The following is a 22137-nucleotide window of genomic DNA, read 5'->3' on the forward strand; positions in this document are numbered from 1 at the left end:
GTAGCAGAGATCCTGCGAGGAGTTAGTCTTCCTTTGATGAAGGCTCTGCAATTGTTCCATACCTGGCTGAGAAAGGAGCACTCTTCCTTTGACTCTGTAGCTGCTTCTGCCCTGCCTCCTTTGCACAGCTGCTCATCACAGGGCTCCATGGAGGACTGTGCAGGTTTGCTCAGCTGTGTGGTATCAGTTGAGAAAGGGCTGGTAGCGGGCTCTGCTGTCTGAACTTCCTCATGGCTGAACAGTGTGGTCAGCTTCTACTTCCTCATGAGGAGCCACTTCTGAGTGTCCAGCATTGGCAGGTTCTGTATCTGAGTCCTCTGAATCCGGGTAACTGCCCACAGGCTGGCCCCTGACACTCCCATTCCTCAGCCCCACCAGTGCAGAAAAATGTGACAGTGTGGCTAAAGGTGTTCCGGGGGCATTTCAGGGGGTGGAGCTTCCACTGCCCTCCCAGGTCAGCTTCCACTGCCCTCCCAGCTGATACAGCCAGCCTCAGGCATACACCACATTTTTGTAGCGTATGTCTATTATCCCCTATGAAGGATTTTGGCCAGCTGGGGTTTGCTTTTTGCTCCTGGGTTTCCTGTGCTATGGAGAAGCCCTTTGGAGGTGGCAGCATGCTGCCATAGTGGCACCATGTCCTGCCAACCAGGAGGTCTGGATTGGGCTGTAAGGTCTCCAATGATTTGCTGAGCATGCAGTGTTTTGGACCAGGAACTGCTGCTCTGCAGTATCAGATCAGTGATAGACAAACTAACCTTCCTTTCAGACCAAACTGTTCAGATCAGATCAGCCAATGATATCAACAAAGGTCAAGTAAGCAGAGGAAAAGAAAACAAGAATGAGGCAGGGAGAATGAAGAGTGCAGGATCTTTTCACAGGAAGCCAGTGTCTGGCAACATTCATGGCCCATTATACAGCTGCATCATTTGAAGGACATTGAAAGTGTGTTCTGATTATTTATGAGGCTGTAAACTACACAGCCCTTCTCTAAACTGCACCATTCCCTTCTCTCTGCCACTCCTTTAAACAGTGCTCCACGCTCCCCCTAATACAACCATCAGCATCATCTGCATGGTAAAATCCGCAAGTGATGAAGATGTAAAGCATCTGTTGAAGTCCTGGGGAGTGCTCATCATCAAAGAGGATATTTTGTGATTTCACATTCCTGTTTTCCAAATGTGTGGGGTGGAGGTGAGAGAACAAGTTTCCCCAGACCTGTAATCTGCAGAAGTGGCTTATAATATATGCTAGAGGGACTCCTTGCTTTTCAGCACAGAGCTCTTCTTCCACTGCTGATTGCTGTTAATTCTCAATGTGTTGTTAGGAGCTGTTCATTGATTACTTAACAAATTACAGTAGAAAATGACACATTTTATGGGCACCCTAGCAAAAAGACAGTAAAATCTGCCTCATTTCCAGAGGAGATTAATAGGGACATTTCAAGGTACTTTGCTACAACCACACTGTTATTTTTCTGTTTATTTTTTTTTCTTTGGAACAATGAAGATAAATATTTATTCAATATCAGCATTTATAATTGGAAAAGGGAGTGGGTGACACTTTGGCAGTTTTATGCTTTAAATAGTGTTTAATTCTAGTGATAAAGGAAACTTTCTGCTGTTCGACATCTACTTAGCAGCTTCCTCTCTGGGATGCTTAGAATATTTCAAGGGTTCATCTTTGACATGTGATCAAGCTGCAGAATTTGGTCCCAGATTTATTAACAAAATTGCATGGTTTTTTAAAACTATTACATCAAATTTATAGTGAGATTTCAGATTCTGAGACACTGTGATCATGGTTTCCAGTCAGTTCCACTCAGAACCAAGTCTTAGGCCCCTTCCGCACATTCAGAATAATGCACTTTCAATCCACTTTGAATGCACTTTGAAGCTGGATTTTACTGTGTGGAATAGCAAAATCCACTTTCAAACCATTGTGAAAGTGGACAGAATGTGCATTATTCTGCATGTGCGGAAGGGGCCATAGGTTCACCTCAGTTATTCAAGGCACAGTCCTATGTGACTTTTTCTCATTAACATGACCTGAACAAATATACACCCAATCCTTGTCAATGTAGTTGGTCACCCATTATTGCACTTCCTTCTATAGATGTGTTGTATTTAGGGGTTAAAGTGATTTTTCCCATCCCACCAGAATTCTGTTAGGCCCACTATTATGTATGTTCTTTTTAACTCCAGCCCTCCAATCTTAGCTTACAGCATTTACATATAAATAACCATGCACCCTACTCCATGCACCCTCGACATTCACATTTCACCTATGGCCCTTAAGCCTCCCTAATAGTAGTCCTATAGGAACATCAGAATAAAAATTAATAGAAAAATTCATGAAATACTTTCATCTTGATTACCATAAACCTCCAGGAGATTAATCTATGCTCCTAAAAGAAATTAAAATCTGTAGTTCTAATTATAATTACAGTTGAATTCCACTGACATTGCAAATATTTCAAGTTTTTCAAGACTTCCAAATATTTGTTCAGTTATTAAAACCTTTATGCTCTACCTTTCCCTCTCATAAGAATCTTTGTTGCCATTAGTCTCCCACAAATAGTGATTCATGATTCAGACCAAAACCTCAGAGACTTGCCTCTTTCTGAATGCTCTTCTTTAGCTTTCTATTTTCCACAGGATTCCCTACTTCCCAATTCCTTTCTGTATCTACTCCTTTACCAAATTTACCTTACAGTGAGCAAGCAGTGGGTAGGAGCAACAGGTGACCTTTCTCGTCCCCCTTTACTTTTCCTGATGGACTCATAGGCAGATTCTGCATGGGCCAAAAACAGCAGTGTGAAAACGGTGTGAAAATGGTGTAAAATGGTTTAAAACTGTGTAAAGGAGTTTACATTGTTTTCACACCATTTTCACACCCCTGTTTTTGGCCCATGCAGAATCCGCCATAGTTGTTTCCCTTATCAGTTTCATATCTTCTGGTTTCTCAAACTCTTTTCTATCATTGTTTTCTTCTCCAGCTCTGTTGCTATAAGTATTACTTTCATTCCTTCTTATTTTCCTGGAAGTGGCTTTGTTCTGTTATCTATTAAACTTTCCTCTTTGGCCTTTCCTGACTACTTTCTGAGGTGACCACATCCTATTCCTGAATCTCTTTGTCCATATGCTAAGTCCTCAGAACAGTAAGCTGCTTCTTAATCTTTCAGCAGCAGCGTAGAAAGGAGACACCAAATGAGAGGGTTGGTTCTCGAGCCTTCACTAAAGCTTCCAATCAGATATATATTGCAGGCTCCCTGCTAGGAATTCAATTCCCAGATGTATTTGGACCTCATTCAGATTGGATCACAGTGTCTGGGTGGGGTACTTAAGCTTTCCATTAATGCCTTTTCCCCAACTTGAAATGACCCTGGTGTCCCATTTTAGAAAACATCTAGGGTTGCCAATTTCTGCTTGGGAAATTCCTGGAGTTTTTGGGATGGTGTCTGGGGAAGGCAGAGAGGAGGGAGCAGTGGAGATGTGATACCATGAAGTCCACCCTCTAAAGACATTTGTTGTCTGGAAAGAGGACTCTCCTTAAGCCAATACAGCCTGGTTTAGTGGTTAAAGTGTCAGGCTAGGACCTGGGAGAGTTGCTGGGTTCAGATCCTCACTCTGCCATGGAAGCTTGCTGGGTGACCTTGGACCAATCACACATTCTCAGCTTAACCTACCCCTCAGAGATGTTGTGAGGATAAAACAAGCAGAGAAAAATGATGCAAGCCACTTTGGGTGCCCATGGGAAAGAAAAGTGGAATGTAAATAAAAAATAAATTAATGTGAAAAACCCAACACTCTAACACATTGGCTGTCATCTACTAGAATAATCCTGCCTGAAAACTAAGTGGAGAGGTAAGAGGTTTGGCCAGTTTTCTTTCTGATCTCAATACCCACTTGGCATGATGAAGAGTTTGGTAAAATTCAACAACTTGCAATACCATTAAAATCTTGAATCATCACATTTCACAACCTATTCCCTCTTTCCATTCTGTGCCCCTGTATCTCACTGCAGAGAGTGCAAAGCCCAATCTCATCAGCATGAATAAAAAAGAACTTCTGTGGAAGTATAATTAGCCCCCATGGTGACACGTTGCATTAGTATGCACTGAGAATAGCATTTTAATTTTATTTGTATACATGTAGCCGCCGGAAATAGCTGCTCATGAAGATTTTCCTCATGAGTCCTTTCTGCATCCTCTGAAAACAAAGGCATATTTATACAATATTTAATTAATTAAGGTGTCTCACAGCTTGGCATTGTGTTTCCATTTGCACTGCCTTGGCCAAAATGTGGCATTAAAGATATAGCTTGGTTTCTGGAAACCCATAATCTGGTAATTAAAAGTGAAGTCCTCTTTGATCCTCCTTGTGTCTCAAGGGGAGATTCATTACTGTTGTTCAATTTAATTTGTCCCATTTTGTTGTTGACATCCAGGTGTCTCTGAGTCAGAGGCGCTTAAAGACTGAGCACAAAGGGATTTTATTGGTTCTATTAAACATGATGCTTAGAGTGACTTGGGAGTTAAGGCTCTTGTTTTTCTATTACCATGTTGCTATTGACTTACTGGCTGACCTTGAACATACTTCTTTTATCATTTCATTTCCCATTCCCCAAATCTTTTCAAGGGGGATAGCAATAAAAATTGCTTAGGGTAACTGGAGGCAAAATATTATCAGTGACAGGCCCAAAACACTAGGAAGGTCTAACAGAAAAACATCACGGCCTTAAGCAAGACAGAGTTTGTGCTGACATCACTTTTTGTTACATTTCCTTGGCACTTAAGTCACTTGCTCTTCACTAAATGCTTTCTTGAACTTGATGGTTCAATATTCACTGACAGAAATTTGTAAATAAGCTACCAAAGATTTCCCCCTGTGAGAATGATATTGATTCTATGTCCTGCACCAAATCTGCTATTTGATATCTTCTCTGTTAATGGCTTTTTCATGTAAATAATGTTGTGAAATATCAATCAAAAATGTGGCGGGGAGAAGCCATTTGTTATGACAAAGTACTTAAGACAAAGGGTGGATATGAGTCTGCAAACTCATACCTGCCAATGTAGATTGAAATAGCCACCCTCTTGTGTATTTATAAAATCATAAGAACATAAGAACATAAGAACAAGCCAGCTGGATCAGACCAGAGTCCATCTAGTCCAGCTCTCTGCTACTCGCAGTGGCCCACCAGGTGCCTTTGGGAGTTCACATGTAGGATGTGAAAGCAATGGCCTTCTGCGGCTGTTGCTCCCGAGCACCTGGACTGTTAAGGCATTTGCAATCTCAGATCAAAGAGGATCAAGATTGGTAGCCATAAATTGACTTCTCCTCCATAAATCTGTCCAAGCCCCTTTTAAAGCTATCCAGGTTAGTGGCCATCACCACCTCCTGTGGTTATTATTCAAAACACCAATCACACGTTGCGTGAAGAAGTGTTTCCTTTTATTAGTTCTAATTCTTCCCCCCAGCATTTTCAATGAATGCCCCCTGGTTCTAGTATTGTGAGAAAGAGAGAAAAATTTCTCTCTGTCAACATTTTCTATCCCATGCATAAATTTTTTATAGGACTTCAATCATATCCCTCGACACGCCTCCTCTCCAAACTAAAGAGTCTCCAAACGCTGCAGTTTCCTCATAAGGAAGGTGCTCCAGTCCTCAATCATCCTCGTTCTTCTGCACTTTTTTCTATTCTTCAATATCCTTTTTTTGAGATGTGGTGACCAGAACTGAACACAGTACTCAAGTGTGGTCAGCACCAATGCTTTATATAGTGGCATGACACCTTGCAGTTTTATTATCAATTCCTTCTGATTATCCCAGCATAGAGCTTGCCTTTTTCTCACAGTTGCCATATTGAGTTGACATTCCCATGGAACTATCAATTAAGACGCTTCAAATCCTTTCCTGGTCTGTGACTGATAGCACTGACCCTGTGTAGCGTAGGTATGAAGCTTGATTTTGCCCCTATGTGCATCACTTTGCATTTGCTACATTGAACTGCATTTGCCATTTAGCCCACTACCCAATTCTATCATCAAGGTCCGCTTGGAGCCTCGCTAATCCTTTTGTGGTTCTCACCACCCTACATACTTGGTATCATCTGCAAATCCTAATACCACGCTACCCAAACTCACCAAGCTTCCGCCAAACGCGTCAAAGTCGTCCATCCAACCAATTGGGGACACCACTTCACATCTCTCCATTGTGAGAATTTCCATTTACACCCACTCTTTTCCTGTTTCAAACCAGTTTTAATCCATAGGAGGACTTCCCTTATTCCTTCTCATTGCTGAAAGCTTTTCTCAATAGTCTCTGGTGAGGAACTTTGTCAAAGCCTTTTGGAAACTCGTTGGGCAGACAATGTCCACTGGTTCCCCTTATCCACATGCCTAATATCCTCAAAGAACTCTAGTAAGTTTGTAAGACAGGATTTGCCTCTCGCAAAGCTATGCTGACTCTTTCTCAGCAGGTCTTTGCTTTTGTACATGTTTTTATACTTTATCTTTAATGACAGATTCTACTAATTTACCAGGAACAGATGTCAAACTGACTGGCCTGTACTGGTCCCCTAGATCCTTTCTTAAAGATTGGTGTGACATTGGCCATCTTCCAGTCTTCAGGGATGGAGCCTGATTTCAAGGAGGTTGCATATTAAAAGTGGAGAACATCAGCAATTTCATGCTTGAGCTCTTTAAGAACTCTTGGGTGAATGCAATCTGGGCCAGGGGATTTGCAGCATTTCTTAGTTTATCAATGGCTGCCAGAACTTTCCTTTGTCTACCACTATTTCATTAGTTCGATTCTTCCTCTTAAGAAGCTTGGTTCAGGTGCAGGAATTTTCCTCACCTCCTCTTGGGTGAAGACAGATTAAAGAATTCATTCAGCTTTTCTGCACCTGTCATCTTTTAGCACACCCTTGTTCCTTTGTCATCTAACCGGGCCTACCGCCTTTGTTACTTCCTGCTTTTGATGTACTTTGAAGAACTGTTTGTTGCTGGTTTTGATAGCCCACAGCCATGCTCCTCATAATCCTTGCCTCCCTTACAGCTAACTTGCTTTCTTTGCCACCATTTGTGTTCTCTGGTGGCTCCTCGGTCAGTTAAGTTGGACTTCCATTTTCTGAAAGACATCTTCCCTAATAATAACGCCCCTTGTTAACCATGGTGGCTTTCTTTGACTGGGTGCTGCCTTTCTAACCTGTGGAACACATTCCAGTTGAGTTTTTAAGACTGTGTTTTTAAATAACCTCCAAGCATCTTGGACAGTTTGACTCTCTTGATTTTCCCTTTCAGCTTCCTACACTATCCCCTCATCTTTGAGAAATTTTCTGAAGGCTTAATGTAACTACATTAGTAGTTGTCACTTGTTCGCATGCAGAGATACTGAATTCGACAGCATTGTGGTCGCTGTTCTCATCGCTCAACAACACTGACTTCCCACACCAGGTCCTGGTCCCACATAGAATTAGATCGATCACATCTCCCCTGGTTGGTTCTACAACCATCTGCTCTAAGCCACAGTCATTTAGCATATCCAGGAATGTTCTCCTTACTATGACCTGAACATGCATTTTTCCAGTTTATATGGGGATAGTTAAAATCGCCCATTACTACCTATTATTATTTTTGCTTTTGTTGGCCTCTCTAATTTCTTTTTCCATCTCAGAATCCTCTTGTGCGCTTTGGTCAGGGGGACGATAATATATTCCTAATGTTAAACTATGCTTCGCCACTGGTATCCCTAGTCTTCTATAAAGTATTATTCCCTGAATAAATAATAATAGTTATGTGCTGTCAAATTGCACCTCATGGTTACCCCTCATGGAGTTCTAAAGGTAAGAGAAGAACAGAGGTGGTTTGCCATAGCCTTCCTCTACATGGCAATCCAGGTCCTCCAAGGTGGTCTGCCATCCAAGGACTAACTACAGCCAACCCCACTTAGCTTCTAATCTCTAACAAAATCAGATTAGTTTGGTGTGTTAAGGCTGCTGTGGCCTGAATACCTCTCACCAAGGACTCAAGGCTTTTTACTACTACTCTATATGACAACCTGCCCTGTTGGCTTTGATGAAGGATCATAACTATATAAAAGCAGAAGAACATTTATATTCTTAGTACTTACAGAGCTTCAGTTAGCTTCAACTCTAGCATGTTTGGTCATTTCAAAATATCGAGAGCCAGCTTGGCGTAGTGTTTAGAGTCATTGCTTGGGATGGGATGAAGGTCAGATGGAGGGATGAGCATACTTCTATTTCCTTCTCCTTCTCTCAACTGGCCTCCTCCCACTACTATATGTCCCCCATCTCATGATCATTGGAATCCCTGGCCCAGCCCTGGCCTCCCAACAATGGTCCATTCCTTCTCCCCTTCTGTCACATACAACAAAAATACAGATTAAAATACATCACTCTAGGCTGCAGAGCCAATGGCCTTCCAGGAGCTTCTGACCAGTGAAACTTAAAACCCTTTTAATCCTAAAAAAGCCCAGTTTTTCCACCCTACCTCCCACCTGATGCAAATACTTAATTAGTATCAGCAATTTAACATACAACCAGAAGCTAGTAAGTCTAACTCCCCAGGAGGTCAATAAATTTCTCCAGTTCATGAAACTTTTAACTCAGAGGGTTAGCATATCAGCACCAACTAGTACTATATAACACTCCACTCTAAATAGTATCAGTTTGTATCCACCTTGTTTACTGACTAATTACCTCTAAAGTCCCTGACAAATTCCTACTTAGCCTTAGGGGACAATAATATAACTAAACAAGGTCCCTAAATAATATTAAAAGTCACACTAATTGATAATCCAACTGGATAAACAGAAAAAAAAATCCTCGGTGAAATTTACCAACACTAAAAAAAGAGAAACTTAATTCCCCCTGTTCTCCACTGGGTGTGAAAGTCTCAGGTGTGATATTAGAAATCTGAGTGATTTAAGACAAGAGTCTCCAATATAAACTGAAGGAGACCCAAGCAGATTTCGACTGGAGCTGATTGTTCCTAATCTCCTCTACATCTGCTCCCTAACCTCCACTTATGCAGCTGGATCCCATCATCATCATGCCTAGAGGAGGGTATCTCAACAAAGGGAGACAGGTCAGATAGTCTGTGTGGGAAGGGGTCAAAGTTCCTGAAAGCACCCATAGTTCATCCCTTGGGCTATTTGAGACCTCATATTGTCATGCCTCAGATCTTTCACTGGCCTCTGCCACCAATCTTGGTGGCTTGGAGCACCACATCCATTGCTGGTGGTACTGCTGGAATTTCCACCACCTTGTCAATAATTCCTCTGGGCTTCTCTGCCTTCAGTGGTGACCGGCCACCACAGTTTCCAACCCCCTCACACTCAGCTCCAACAAAAGCATCTGTCTCCCCAACCCAATTTGATGGCTTTGGGTGGATTGGATGGTTCAGTTAGGTTCTTCTCCTCCATTTCAGCTGATTCAACCTCTCCCATCTGGGCTCGTGTACTTCCTCTCACAGGCCCCTTCCACACTGGCTGATAAACCTGGGCTACAGTTTCAGGGGCAAACTTCACACGGATCCCACCCCTAAAGCGAGGCTGTCCTGTGTTGAGTCCCCCAAACCAGGTTTTTTGAGAATCGCACTATCCACAATTCTTTTTTTAAACCCAGGTTGCAGCCTCTCGCAAGCGAACAGCTATACAGGAGGTGCTTTAATCAGGCACGCTTTCCCTTTTTAAAATTTCCTGCCTTGCAGCTGCGTAGCCACACAGGGTCACAGGGACGTCTCGTGGCATTGCGAGATGTCAGCATGGCTGTGGAGATCCATTGGTGTCTGCCCACATAGCTACACAGCAGAGGGAGGTAAATAATTTTTAAAATGTGCCTCTGTGCAAAGGCACAACATACAACCCACATTGTTTCTGCAGGCTCTGGTCACTGCCTGCACAGAGGCATGCGAATGCGAAAACAGGAGAGCGAGTTACTTTATCCCAACTGCAACCTGATCTCCCTGTGCTGTGCAGAAGGGGCCACAGTGAGGCCTGAGCAGCTACTCTGTAGCCTGTTGCTCTCAGAAGCATCTTGTTGGGAGATTTATAGAGTCCTGCTTGATTTCTGACTTGGATAGCTTGAGAATTTCTAAATCAGACATTTCTAGTATTCTTCACTGTTCTTCAGGTCTAAAATTGTGCTAAGCTGCTCTAAAGACCAGAGACTTTTTTCTAATTCTATATCAATGTGAGAGAATCTCAGGAACTTCCTTGTCAGCATCTGTCTCCAACACCATCTTGCATCCATGCTAATTGAAATAGAAAGCCAGTGTGGTATAGTGGTTAAGAGCAACAGACTCTGATACGGAGAACTGGGTTTGATTCCCCATTTCTTCATATGAGTTGCGGACTCTAATCTGGTGAACCAAGTTTGTTTCCACAGTCCTCCGCATGAAGCTTGCCGGATGACCTTGAACTAGTCAAGTTCTGTCAGGACTCTCTCAGCTTATCTATCTCTTCAGTTGTCTGCTCTTCACAAGGTGGAGAGGTAAAGGGAAGGAGATTATAAGCCTCTTTGAGACGTCTGAAAGGTTGAGATGAGAAAAGTGGGGTATGAAAACAAATTCTTCTTTTTTCTATACAGGTAAAGCCTAACATATCCCATGAACAAGCAAAGCAATGTTTTTGAGTCCTTAGCTGTTGCATTCCAGGATAATCAGTGGATGTATCCACTGATCTAACTTTGTTCTTCTTCTCTTTGCAAACCAAGCATGTGATTGTGTACAAAATTGTTTAGTAAGAATATCCAAGGTACTTTGTGAACTGTTTATGGAGTATGTGGAGGCAACATAGAAACTCTGTAGGAAAAAAAATATCAGTTTTCCACATCCCTTATCTCACCTATAGTCCCTTGGAACCCTCAGGAATACAAAGGCTCATGCTTTTGAAGGTCAGTGCACACTGGACAATGTTTCTTTATTTCCATTTCCAGGGACACACCAAATGTACATGTATTCCAGAATTACTCTCATAAGCCTTCTCTGATCTACTAGCCTAGCTGAAGTCTAAATGGACACTAGTTTGCAACCAGGATTTTCTAGATTCCTGGCCAGGATCAAGACATGAGACTATTATAAACCTGGTAGGGACGTTCAGCAGGGATTTGTTTCTTCTGTCATGTTGGGCTTGAAGTGTCATTTGTTTAATGTTATTGCTTAAATAATAATTTATAAGACCACTAGCCAGCTATGCAACAGTTTAATAGCGGCTTCAATTTATGGATACCACCAGTTACAGGAACATGGTTATAAATATAAAGGATGTCTCCCACAACATTTTTATTTTGAAATGTATTTGAAACCATTTATTGCCTCCCTTTCTCAGTTGCTTGTTTTCCCACAAGGCAGGATTCTGGTGGGACCGAGCCACTTTCCTCTTCCAGGCTCTGCTGAGTGGAAGAAATGAAGAGTAGAAAATGAAAAGTCAAATTAAATGTCCATTTTCAATATCAAATAAATCACTCTAATTAAAAATTAATTAAATGCCACAATCCCTGCCTCTGAGCTTGAATACAAATGCATTTATTTGAACATACAGTTATAAAAAACACACACACAGCACGTATACTGAGCTCTTGCTCTCATACATGTTTTGTCATCTAATCTTTTACTCAGTATGCATGCTCTGAATATGGAATACAGAAAGCTGAATAGCAATTTATCTGGTGACAGAACCCCCAGTAACTCACACAGTGTACATTGCTCCTGTTTGTGTACACTGACCTATATAATACAAGTGGTGCATGTGTGTGTAATGCATATCTAAGCCCCGTCAAGCCCCTTGTCAGCTGTGATAAATGAGGAGATAAATGCAGTGTGTTGTTTCACAGCAGTAGTGGGTGCAATTTCCTGATGTCTGATTGAGAATGATGGTTTTTAAATGATTGCCATTGGGACACTAAAATGCTCAGCATCCCAGAAGAGAAATCTAGAAGGCAAAAAAAACCGCGTTGGAATGTCATGGTTTGGAGCATGTCTCACTGAGTCCTTTCAGGAATCACTCTATGCCATATGGGTCAACAGTACAAGGTGAATAGTAGGAAGTCAGGATAAAATTCTGCTCCTCTTATGAAGCTTGATGTTAGTTTAAGAAGGTAACCATCTTAGTCTGCCATAGAACAGTTAGGGTTGTAGCGCCTTAGAGACCAACAAAATTTTGGGTGAATAAAAATTATTTTGTTATTTGTATCCGGCCATCCCTTGTATGGCTCAGGGCGGCAAACAACAACATAAACAGCAAAAACATCAATAATCATAGCATCATAAATAGCAAAAAAATCAATAATCATAGCATCATAAATAAGCAGCATGAATAAACACAGATGGTGGCTTCCCCCCTTCTATCGCTAAAACTACAAAAAAATAATGATCAAAGACTAAAACCCTCTAAACAATATAAAGCAGTGTTAGTACAATAAACCTAGCCTAGTGACTAACCTAAAATGCAACATCAAATCACTAAACGAAGCCTAACACATAATCCAACTATACCGAACACTACCTACGGCATAACCCTCCCCAAACGGGCCCACAATGGCTGCCCAAAGTCACTGCCTGTTGTCGCTTCCAGACCCCACCCCCTGCAGGTGTTTCCATGGTGTGGGTGGGGAAAGACTCACACTCCTTCCCATGGGCAGCAGGCAGCAGCACAGCAGGTCGACTTCTGCTTGACTAGGTGGCAAGCAAACCGACAGGGAGGCTCTGTCCCAGGCAGGGCTGAACAAGCTGGCTGTCTTGGGCTGCTGGTGGAACTCTTGTCTAAGCTGTCTTCAGATACAAGTAGGATTTGAGATCTCTGAATTTTTATATCCCAGTCAGAAGGCGGGAAGTGTATGGTACAGAATGCTTGTAAAAAATATGCAAAGGTTTGGTGCATATTTGAATCAGTTTGATTAGAGAAGAGTGAAAATGCTTCGGGGTTGAAAATTAGAATCTGTAGTGAGGCAAGACTCCTGTCCCTGTTCAGCCATGGCAGTGGGGGTGGGCATTTTTCTGAACTTGTGAATGAACTCAAGTTCAGCAATCTCATGCTGTAATTTCCCCTTGAGGTTTTGTTTGTTTGTTTGAGGTTAGCCCTATTATTCTGTCACACTAGCAGGGAAGCAACAGCCAGATGAGCTGTGAAACCATGGTTTACTTGATCAGGATTTGGCTCTCAGATGTCAATTCTCATTCTGACCTGCTAAGGTGCTATTGTTTGATTGCTTTCACCCTTGCATCTTCTTCCCATTCAAATGCCCAGCTGGCATCCTGGCTTCTTGCAGTGTGGGCAGTGCCAAGCAGTATTCCAGAATGAATCCAGGATGTTCACATTCATATATCACACAAAGTCATATGTAAGAGTCAATGTAGTTAATAAACCAATTTCAGACCATGGTTTTAGATCTTGGTTTTACATATCTAAATTAGTGATGATGAAACCTTTAATGACATATAGTCTAAATTAGTGTAGAGGCCTGCATCTGAATAGTCACATTGTTGGTTTTGTCTTGTATGTAGTATAGTATTGATACTAAATTAATGTTAAATAATACTACTGTTACCTGAAGTGGTGGGAAGTCTGAAGTGAAGGAAATCGGCATGTGTTTTGCTTTATTCAGATTTTCTCACTCCCCCACCAGCTCTTCCAGGCACTACTTTAGAAGGGTCAAAGGGACTGGTGTTTTCCCACACTGAGGGTCTATCACTTGAGCAACAGACCCTTGCAATTGACCTAAAAGTTACACATTCCCAGCAAATTAGAATCATAGAATTGAAAGAGACCCCAAGGGCCATCAAGTCCAACTGCCTGCAGTGCAGGAACACACAGTCAAAGCACTCCTGAAAGATGGTCATTGATCCTCTCTTTGAAAACCTTCGAAGGAGACTCTACCACACTCCAAGGTAGTGCATTCCACTGTTGAGCAGTCCTTACTGTCAGGAAGTTTTTCCTGAAATTAGTTTTAGACCAACGATGGTACCCCTCAAAAAGAAAGCAGGCAATCTCCCTAGCTGGAGGTTGTGCAGATAGAACAAGGAAATGGCAGGGGGCGGGGGGAATGGAGGATCATCTCAGCTAGGGACACTTCACGGCAGGAGAACCCCATGTTTAAACAAAAAAGTGGGGAAACCCCTCTGTGAAGCAAATAGCCTCAAAGCAAGTCTGTGACCCCCACCAACCAGGTCAACCCCATCACTTTGTGACACATTCTGGTTTCCCTTGACATTGCAATTCAGATTTTAGCAGTACTGGCCTTGTGAGTTGAGGGTTATTTTTCTTTGCTTTTATGCAGCCCCTTGTTTAGCCTTGCTGGATTGAATTTATATGCACCCTCCAGGTGCATATAATGGACACTGATTTGAATATGACAACTGACAACCTTTAGAATTATATAGATCCATCACTAAGAAAAACTGAAGGGGTTGTTCACAACCGTCAACTGCCCCTCCCCACTGTCCAATTTTGTGGCTTGCAGACCACATATATTTAGTGATGCCATGATCCTGATCACAATGCAAGAACAATTCTCAGTGAAACAGAGCTCCTCTAAGCCAGTTGAAAAGCAGACAGTAGTACAGAATACCTTGTTTAGAAACCAAAGACCTTTATTAAAAAGCCTTTGTGGGGGAAGAACTTTTTTCCCTTCTGAATTGATTTACACTGTAAAATCATCTTTGAAAGAAATAGTGGTTGTTTTCCTACATGCTTCATTAATTTTTAGTTTTGTCAGGCAGTATAAATAAAAGTATCAAATGCGCATCTAATTGAATCACTAGTGATTCCAAAGCCCCTGTAGTACCAAGGAACATGATATAGCTGTGTTGTTTAGCGAGCCTAGCTGAGCCAGGCAAACAATGGCTCATTCTGCCAAGGGGGTTCAGGTACCGCCTCTGTTTTTCTGTTTATTGTACAAAAGATAAATTGGAGTTGCCAGCATGAGGGATTTGCAACCCTGATGTGCTACTGATGTGGCATCACTCAAACACAGTTCTAGAAGATGCTGGAGCCCAGGAAGAAAGCAAAGCTGCCAAAATAAGGACATGATGTCTTTCAAACGTCCTTTCTGGTAAGGCTAGATGGAAAGAATGTTTACATTAAGCTCTTTTTGTGTCCTTCCTTCGCAAACATATATGACATCTCCTTTTTCTGCAGCTGTTATTTTTTGGGGGGTGGTATAATTGTAACACATTTAGCACCTTCCTGTAATTATACAATTTGTAATCTTTTGGTTGCTTCTGTTGGCTGCTAATTTGGGTCGATTCCCCACTTTAAAAAAGGAGATACCCACCGGGTTTGTTTGCTGCGGGACCTTTTGGGCGCGGGTTCAAGGTCCCCACTGCAGCTTCTGCCCCTCAAATGATCCTCAGGCAGCAGTCACCAGGATTCCCCACTCTGAGGCTGTCGAACGCGCGTGCAGCTCAGGGGCCATCCTGATTGGCTGCTGATGATGATGGGCGGGACTTTTTTTCTTTTCCCCTGTCGGATCCACCTTGGGTGGCTTTCTTCCCATGCCAGGTGCCCTTCCCACGGTTCCCAATGGTGCCTAGCTGGGTGCACGCCAGAGTGGCCTTCTTCAGCTGCCTCCTCAGAGCATTTTGAGGGCTGCAGCCCAAGTCATTGTGCGATGGGGGCCAAGCACTTCTTCCCGGGTGCTGAGAGGAGGCGCTGGACGCTCCAGGGTTTCTCTTAGAAACCTCCAGGAAAATCGATAATTTCCTCTGAACACCTCCCAAAACATCAGAACCCTTCTCCCCTCCTCCCCGAGAAAACTTAGGCTGAAGCCCTTTTAACAAATTCATTTGAAACAGGGAGATGGTGCTCTCGAGAGTTGTGCTCTGAGTTCCCATTTCAGCCCTTCACTTTCTTGCCATAGAAACTGCTTCCAGTGGGAGGAGGAGGTAATGGAGGAGGAACTTGGGCTTTTGTCCATCTGCCGGGAACAGTCCTCATGCCTGACCTCCTCTCTTCCCCCCCCCCGGCTTCGCCAGCGCAACTCTTGCCGCCCGGTGTGAAGGGCAGGAGGGACCTCTGCCTCCTCCCTCCCGACCATCCCCGCACATTTGTGCGGGGCAGGCTCGTTTAAGCGGCTTTCCTGAGGCTGGAGGCAAAGAAGGGCAATGTAAATCGCAATGATTTTGGCTCTACGTTTCCATAAAACGACGACAATCTCCGCTGCACGGGGGAAGAGCTGCGCGCGCATCATGCCCAGCCCACTGCTTTCTTATTGGGCAAAAGGCTTCACGTCACTACCAGAGGTGGGAAACTCAAGCCCAGAGTCACCCCTGGATTTCCCCACTGCTGCTGATCCGTCCAGGATCAGAAATGACGTGCGCTGAGGGAGGACAGCAGCAGAATCGGGGGGCTGCGTTGTCGCCCCTAGTGTAGTGGGGAGTGCTGCTGGACCCCGGGTTACTTGCTGCGAGTAGCCCACATCAAACGGTGAGTGGGGAAACTGTTTTGGATTTCTTGAAATGCTAAATGCTGTTATGAGAAAAGCAATAAATTTAAGAACAGTTAAAACCTGTGAGGAAGCCCAGTTGAGCGTGGTAGTTGCCAGGAATCTTGGGCCTAAATCAACATTCTTCTGCAAACCTTGTCTGGCTAATGAAATGGCAAGTTACATCATGGTTACTGGAGACAATTTAAGCAGATGTGGTGAGCAGAAAGTGTGGAGCCAGCATAGGGTAGTGGTTAAGAGCAGCAGAATCTCCACTGAGAAATTAAAGCTGGATACAACCAGGTTTCAAAAGAAATAGCACCTTTACATCGCGGTTCCACCCTCCCCACTGCAGCGTGTGTGATGAGGACATTGATGTCTATCACGGTTTCAAATAGTCCAGCACTCCCCATGATCGCGCAATTGAACGCGCAATCTGCTCTTTCTTCCTTGTCCTGATTGGCTGTTGCGCTGTGTTGGGGCGGGAATTTTTAAAAAACTTTTTTTTGCTCAGCTACATCACCACATGCATGTGTAGACAGAAGCTACGTTTATGCACAGCTACAACTTTTGGGGCACTTTTTATCCATGCAGCTGTGCTGGCACGATCTTATTTTGGTTTACAGTTGGCACAGAAATCACGTTCTACGCAGCAACGTTTCAATGAAGCCACCACCAGTGCAAAATAAAAAAGGGTGTTCTGATTGGCTGGAAGAAGAAGAGGAGGAGGAGGAAGAGGAGGAAGAGGAAGAGGAGGAGGAGTTTGGATTTATATCCCCCCTTTCTCTCCTGCAGGAGACTCAAAGGGGCTTACGATCTCCTTGCCCTTCCCCCCTCACAACAAACACCCTGTGAGGTAGGTGGGGCTGAGAGAGCTCCGAGAAGCTGTGACTAGCCCAAGGTCACCCAGCTGGCATGTGTGAGAGTGCACAGGCTAATCTGAATTCCCCAGATAAGCCTCCACAGCTCAGGCAGCAGAGCGGGGAATCAAACCCGGTTCCTCCAGATTAGATACACGAGCTCTTAACCTCCTATGCCACTGCTGCTCCTGGGGGAAGGCCCCATGTCACTCCCTACGGCGCGAAAATAAACCTAGATTCTGTCCCCTGACCCCACTGATCCGGCTTCGGTACGTGTTTTTTTTAAAGGTGCACATCCATGCAGGTTCTTAAAAAACATGTGATAAGGGAGAGAGGGAGCACCAGAACCGGGATGAATTAGTGTTTGGCAGTTAAACAGTGGGGAGTTCTTGTTGAAACCTTGATATTTCGCATAAGTATCACACAATTAATTGACTGTAGGGGAATCAACCTCTAATAAGACAGTCGTTTGTGCGTGCGTGCGTGCGTGCGTGCGTGCGTGTGTGTGTGTGAGTGAGTGGAACAGGCAAGTTCTTGTTTTCTGTTCTCCTTGTCTTTTCAAAAAGAGACCAATAAAGTCTTGCCTCTCGTGCAGCTGTCTCAGGCAGGCTAGCAGGCTGGAGGCCAGGCTTGGGGAGGCTTGGCCACGCCCTCAGGGATGGGTGGGGGTGTGGCCATGCCCCCTGAGCCATACCCCAAAATCCACCCCATTAAAAAATCTATACCTATGTCCCTGGCCCTTGGGGTCTTTTCTAGCTCTATGATTCTATGTTTGTATGGTTGGACTGGTGTCCATGTCCACATGTTAATATTACCTTAAAAAATATATTAACTCACTCTTCCAAATCCCTTCCCAAGTAACCTGTAATCAGGGTGTAAGGAAGCCTGTATAGGCAGTGAGTATGCAAAAAAACTTTAGGGGAATTTGTTCTTTTCAAGTCTCTTTTATGTAGTTCAGTCACATGCTATACTATACCTCTACTCATGTACCTGTGACTGGATACAGTAATTAGAAAGGCTGTATTTCTTGCACGTTTTTCTTAAAAGCAAGCACTGGAGGGTGGGGGAGGTATACAATAGCTGGAATAGAGCCAAAAGCATCACCAATTTTATTTTCTGTCTTCTGAGAGAAAGTAATGAAGAAGGAGCAGAGGATAAACAAGTAAAATTAAAGCTATAAAAATTATTTGATTTTTTTTTACTTTTACAGCACTATAGAGCCCATGCCTCATTTTTGGCATTTCTCATTGTTTTACTCTGTAGAGTTATGTTTCTTAAAGTTATCATGAAAATATAGTACGTTGTTGACTGAACACTGTGCTTCCACAGAGGGGGGAAAAAGGACAGAGAGAACACTATGGTACACATTCCTCATTCCTTGAAAACACTGGGTTATTTCAAGAGTGACAAAGTTGTCCAGAGTGAGCTGGGAACAGGGTTGTACCCAGTATTTGGAAACCAGTGTGTGTAGGGGTGTGGGGGTGTGGATCAGAGGGCACTATCAAACAATGGCATGGCATCATTTTCAAGGGAAACCTGGAAGTGGTGTCATATCTATCTGGGAATCTCTGGATACTGGTGAGTTTTAGAACGGATGGACACTAAACTATTGCCCAATAGTGGGGGGTTGCATTATTTTTCTCTTGAGGACTGCCGGAGTCATGGTGAGAAACAGGAGAAGGGTATGTTCTGACCCCAGTGGGAAAACTGGCAAACTCAATAGGGAGAAAAGTTGTATCTGAGCTGTTCACACAACAGCCATTTCTAGGACACTAAAGCTTAACAAGATGAGACATTGAAGATCTGTGAAAGATTTTCCCATGAGTTTGGTAAATAGCAGTTGCAGAGAGCTGTGATTTGAGATTGTAAAATGTTCTAGGGAGACAGAAAAGTTAAATCTTTTCCTTTTGCCATTTTTGCAGTCCTAATTGGCTCTCCAGAACTATCATATGCCCCCATGGAACAAAGCAACCATGGTTGGAGGTGGGAAAGGGGGTCTCGTGTGCATATTGGAATCCTAAAAGAACCAACCAACAATTTATATGTTAATCCATTTCCAAACGTTGTGCATTCTGGTGCTTACTTGCCTTTCCAAACATATATAAATGAATGGTCTGCTAATTTATCTGTGTTTCTGCCCATGGAATGCAGCCATGTAGAGAATCCAGCATCGAATGGTATTTGTTTTGTTTATTCCTTTGGTTAACATGTTAGCTGAGTATGCTACCAATGGCCAATCATGCGTCAGGTGTTTGATGTGTAATGAGAAAGATTTCTTGTACGGATGTATTTTTTTAGCCCTGTTTTTCCTTTCTACTCTCTCTGCAGCAAGCAAGATCACTTCTTGCACAACATATAATTTGCTTTGCAGCCCAAGTGGGCAGATTTGCCAGTAAGCCCAGCTTTGCCCCCAGACATCCTCCTTTTGCCCACAGCCAACCTACCTAACTCAGCCCTTCCCACTCCCTCGCACTGCTATCCACGACTTTCCTTTCCCCCATCATTCCATGTTACCAGCTCCTTCTCTAAATGCTCATATCAGAACAATACAAACAGGGTCTCTTTTTGTCTCCACCCCACCTTCCTTGCTCTGCTTCCACCCTCCCCAATGATTGGGAGGGAGGTTTACACTTTATTTCAAAGTCTATTTTAAAACAATTTTCCTGGCTGCAGCAGTGGCAGGAAGAGAGAGTGAGAGAAAGAGAGAGTGTGTGTGAAGGGGAAGGGGGGATTTAGCACATGGTCCCCTTCTTCATCAGCATGTGGTCCAGGGAATTGACTTGCTTTTTTCTCTTTTGTGGAGAGGGGGTTATGTTGGGAAAGGGGCTACAATATCGATATACCTGCTATATAGGTATAGTGATATAAAGTCTATGTAAAGGGCTCTAACAAAGCCCTTTATCTTGCAACTACAGGTGTGATGAGATCTGTGTCATTAAGAGGAGTTGATAGATAGAGTTAAGAGAACCAGGAAAAGCTGTAGGGGCTGTCAGGCTGTAGGGGCTGAAAAGAGACTCACACCAGCAGCCCTGCAGGAAATAAGTGCCCCTACCAAGAACAAGACCCCCACCAGAGTGCCACCCATTGAAACTTCTACCGCAGAGCCAGATGGGCATAACTGCAACCCCATTGAAGTCTATGGTGGGAAAACTTGAAAGTCTGGTGTCTCTATCTTCAAAAATCTGCAGCCTGCTTACACACTCAGAAATTCCCCATTGACTACAATGGAGCCAAGGCACTTCAAAGCAAAGAATCTGGGCAAATATTTGGGATGCCTGTCAGGAGTGCATTTTTAAATCAGTGGAACAAAAATTTCAGGGTATCATTCGGAGACTGTCTGGATGATACCACCCAAGTTTGGTAAAGGTTGGCTCAGGGGGGCCAAAGTTATGGACCCTCAAAGGGGTAGCTACCATCTCCTGTCAGCTCCCATTGGAAACAATGGGGGATGGGGGCACCCCCTTTGGGGGTCCATAACTTTTGCCCCTCTGAACCAAACTTCACCAAACTTGGGTGGTATCATCAGGACACTTTCCGGATGATACCCTAAAAGTTTGGTGCTACTGCAGGCCAAAACACGAGAAAAAAAACCCAAAATACAAAAAAATCAGATAGATTTGAATTTTTCGGGTATATCCGAATATGTTATTTGTTTTATTCGGGCATACAGATAATTTTATGCTTGAATAAATCTGAATTTTACTGAATTTCTAGGGTATTGACCAAGCCTATTGCTGACCATCAGTGTGATTTTATTTAAGTTTAAGGATAGGATAATCAAAAGGCTCGGGAGGAAAGGCTTCATGGCATAACCTAAATTCATCAGCTCTCAGTGCTTGCAGGATCAGTACTTGGATGGGAAACAACGAAGGAAGGGTCTGCAGAGGAAGGAAATGGCACACCATTTCTCACTTGCCCTGAAAGCCCCTTGCTGGGGTCACCATAAAGTGGTTGCAACAACAGCACATACAAGCATAATCAAAAGGCTTAAACTGGACTAACTCCGTATTCATAAGGTTGAATGCTTAAGTGATTTAATACTCTCTCTTTTTAAGTCTTTTTGTTACTCTTGAGGAAACCCTAAAAACATAGCTTTTTTCCAGGTTGAATGCTTCATTAAATCTGTTCTGGACTGGAAGCAGGAAGATATGGGCCATGTCTCTAACCCTGTCTGCTGAGAAAGAAGTTTAGAGCCCAGTGCTGTCAGCCTAGCTCTGAACTAACATACAGTTGAAAAATTGCCATGGATGCTGTTTAACCCAGCACTATGTACTGAAAGGACAGAGAGAAGGGAAAGGAATGGAGGTGATCAGTCCTCTTCCTGAACACTTCCCAGTAAATTACAACACCATAGCAACTTACATAAGGAAAGATCTCCTGGGACTGTCTGCTACCCAGTACTTGCTGAAACAAATGGGAATTTCACAGAGTGCATCTGGATTGTTTCCAAAAATATACAAAGACACATGAAGATAATCAGCGAATGAACAGTCTGTGATGATAATGGCTCTTGAGAATCAGTCAGTATTAATAGTAAATGGGTTCTGTATCCCACAGGCAATTTGCTGCCTTGTAGCTTCCAGAGTACTATGACCCTTTGGTAGAGAATTTAACAGGAAACATAACTAGGCATCCAGCATAAAGAAATGTGCAAATTGGCATGGATCTCTCTATTTCTTTTGTCTCTAGGCATTCTTACAGCCCCCAAAATGGCACTACAGAGTTCTTTCTGCTGCCGAAATGGAACAGTGATCAAGCTGAGACAGGTGTGTGACTTCATCAGGGACTGCGAAGAAGGAGAAGATGAGGGACAGCTGTGCAGTAAGTAAAT

The 22137-nt window shown here is 43.3% G+C and overlaps 1 protein-coding gene across 2 annotated transcripts in view; it reads left to right on the forward strand.

Annotated features, from left to right (window-relative positions):
* Positions 1 to 22137, forward strand: part of ALK (ALK receptor tyrosine kinase) — a 745837-nt gene that overhangs the window by 552345 nt on the left and 171355 nt on the right. For both annotated transcript variants that reach the window (XM_048511093.1, XM_048511181.1), the window contains exon 6: positions 21996 to 22127. In XM_048511093.1, coding sequence (XP_048367050.1) covers positions 21996 to 22127 — 132 coding nt within the window. The remainder of the gene's footprint in view (positions 1 to 21995; positions 22128 to 22137) is intronic.

Source organism: Sphaerodactylus townsendi, linkage group LG01, assembly GCF_021028975.2.
Source record: "Sphaerodactylus townsendi isolate TG3544 linkage group LG01, MPM_Stown_v2.3, whole genome shotgun sequence".
NCBI lineage: Eukaryota > Metazoa > Chordata > Lepidosauria > Squamata > Sphaerodactylidae > Sphaerodactylus > Sphaerodactylus townsendi.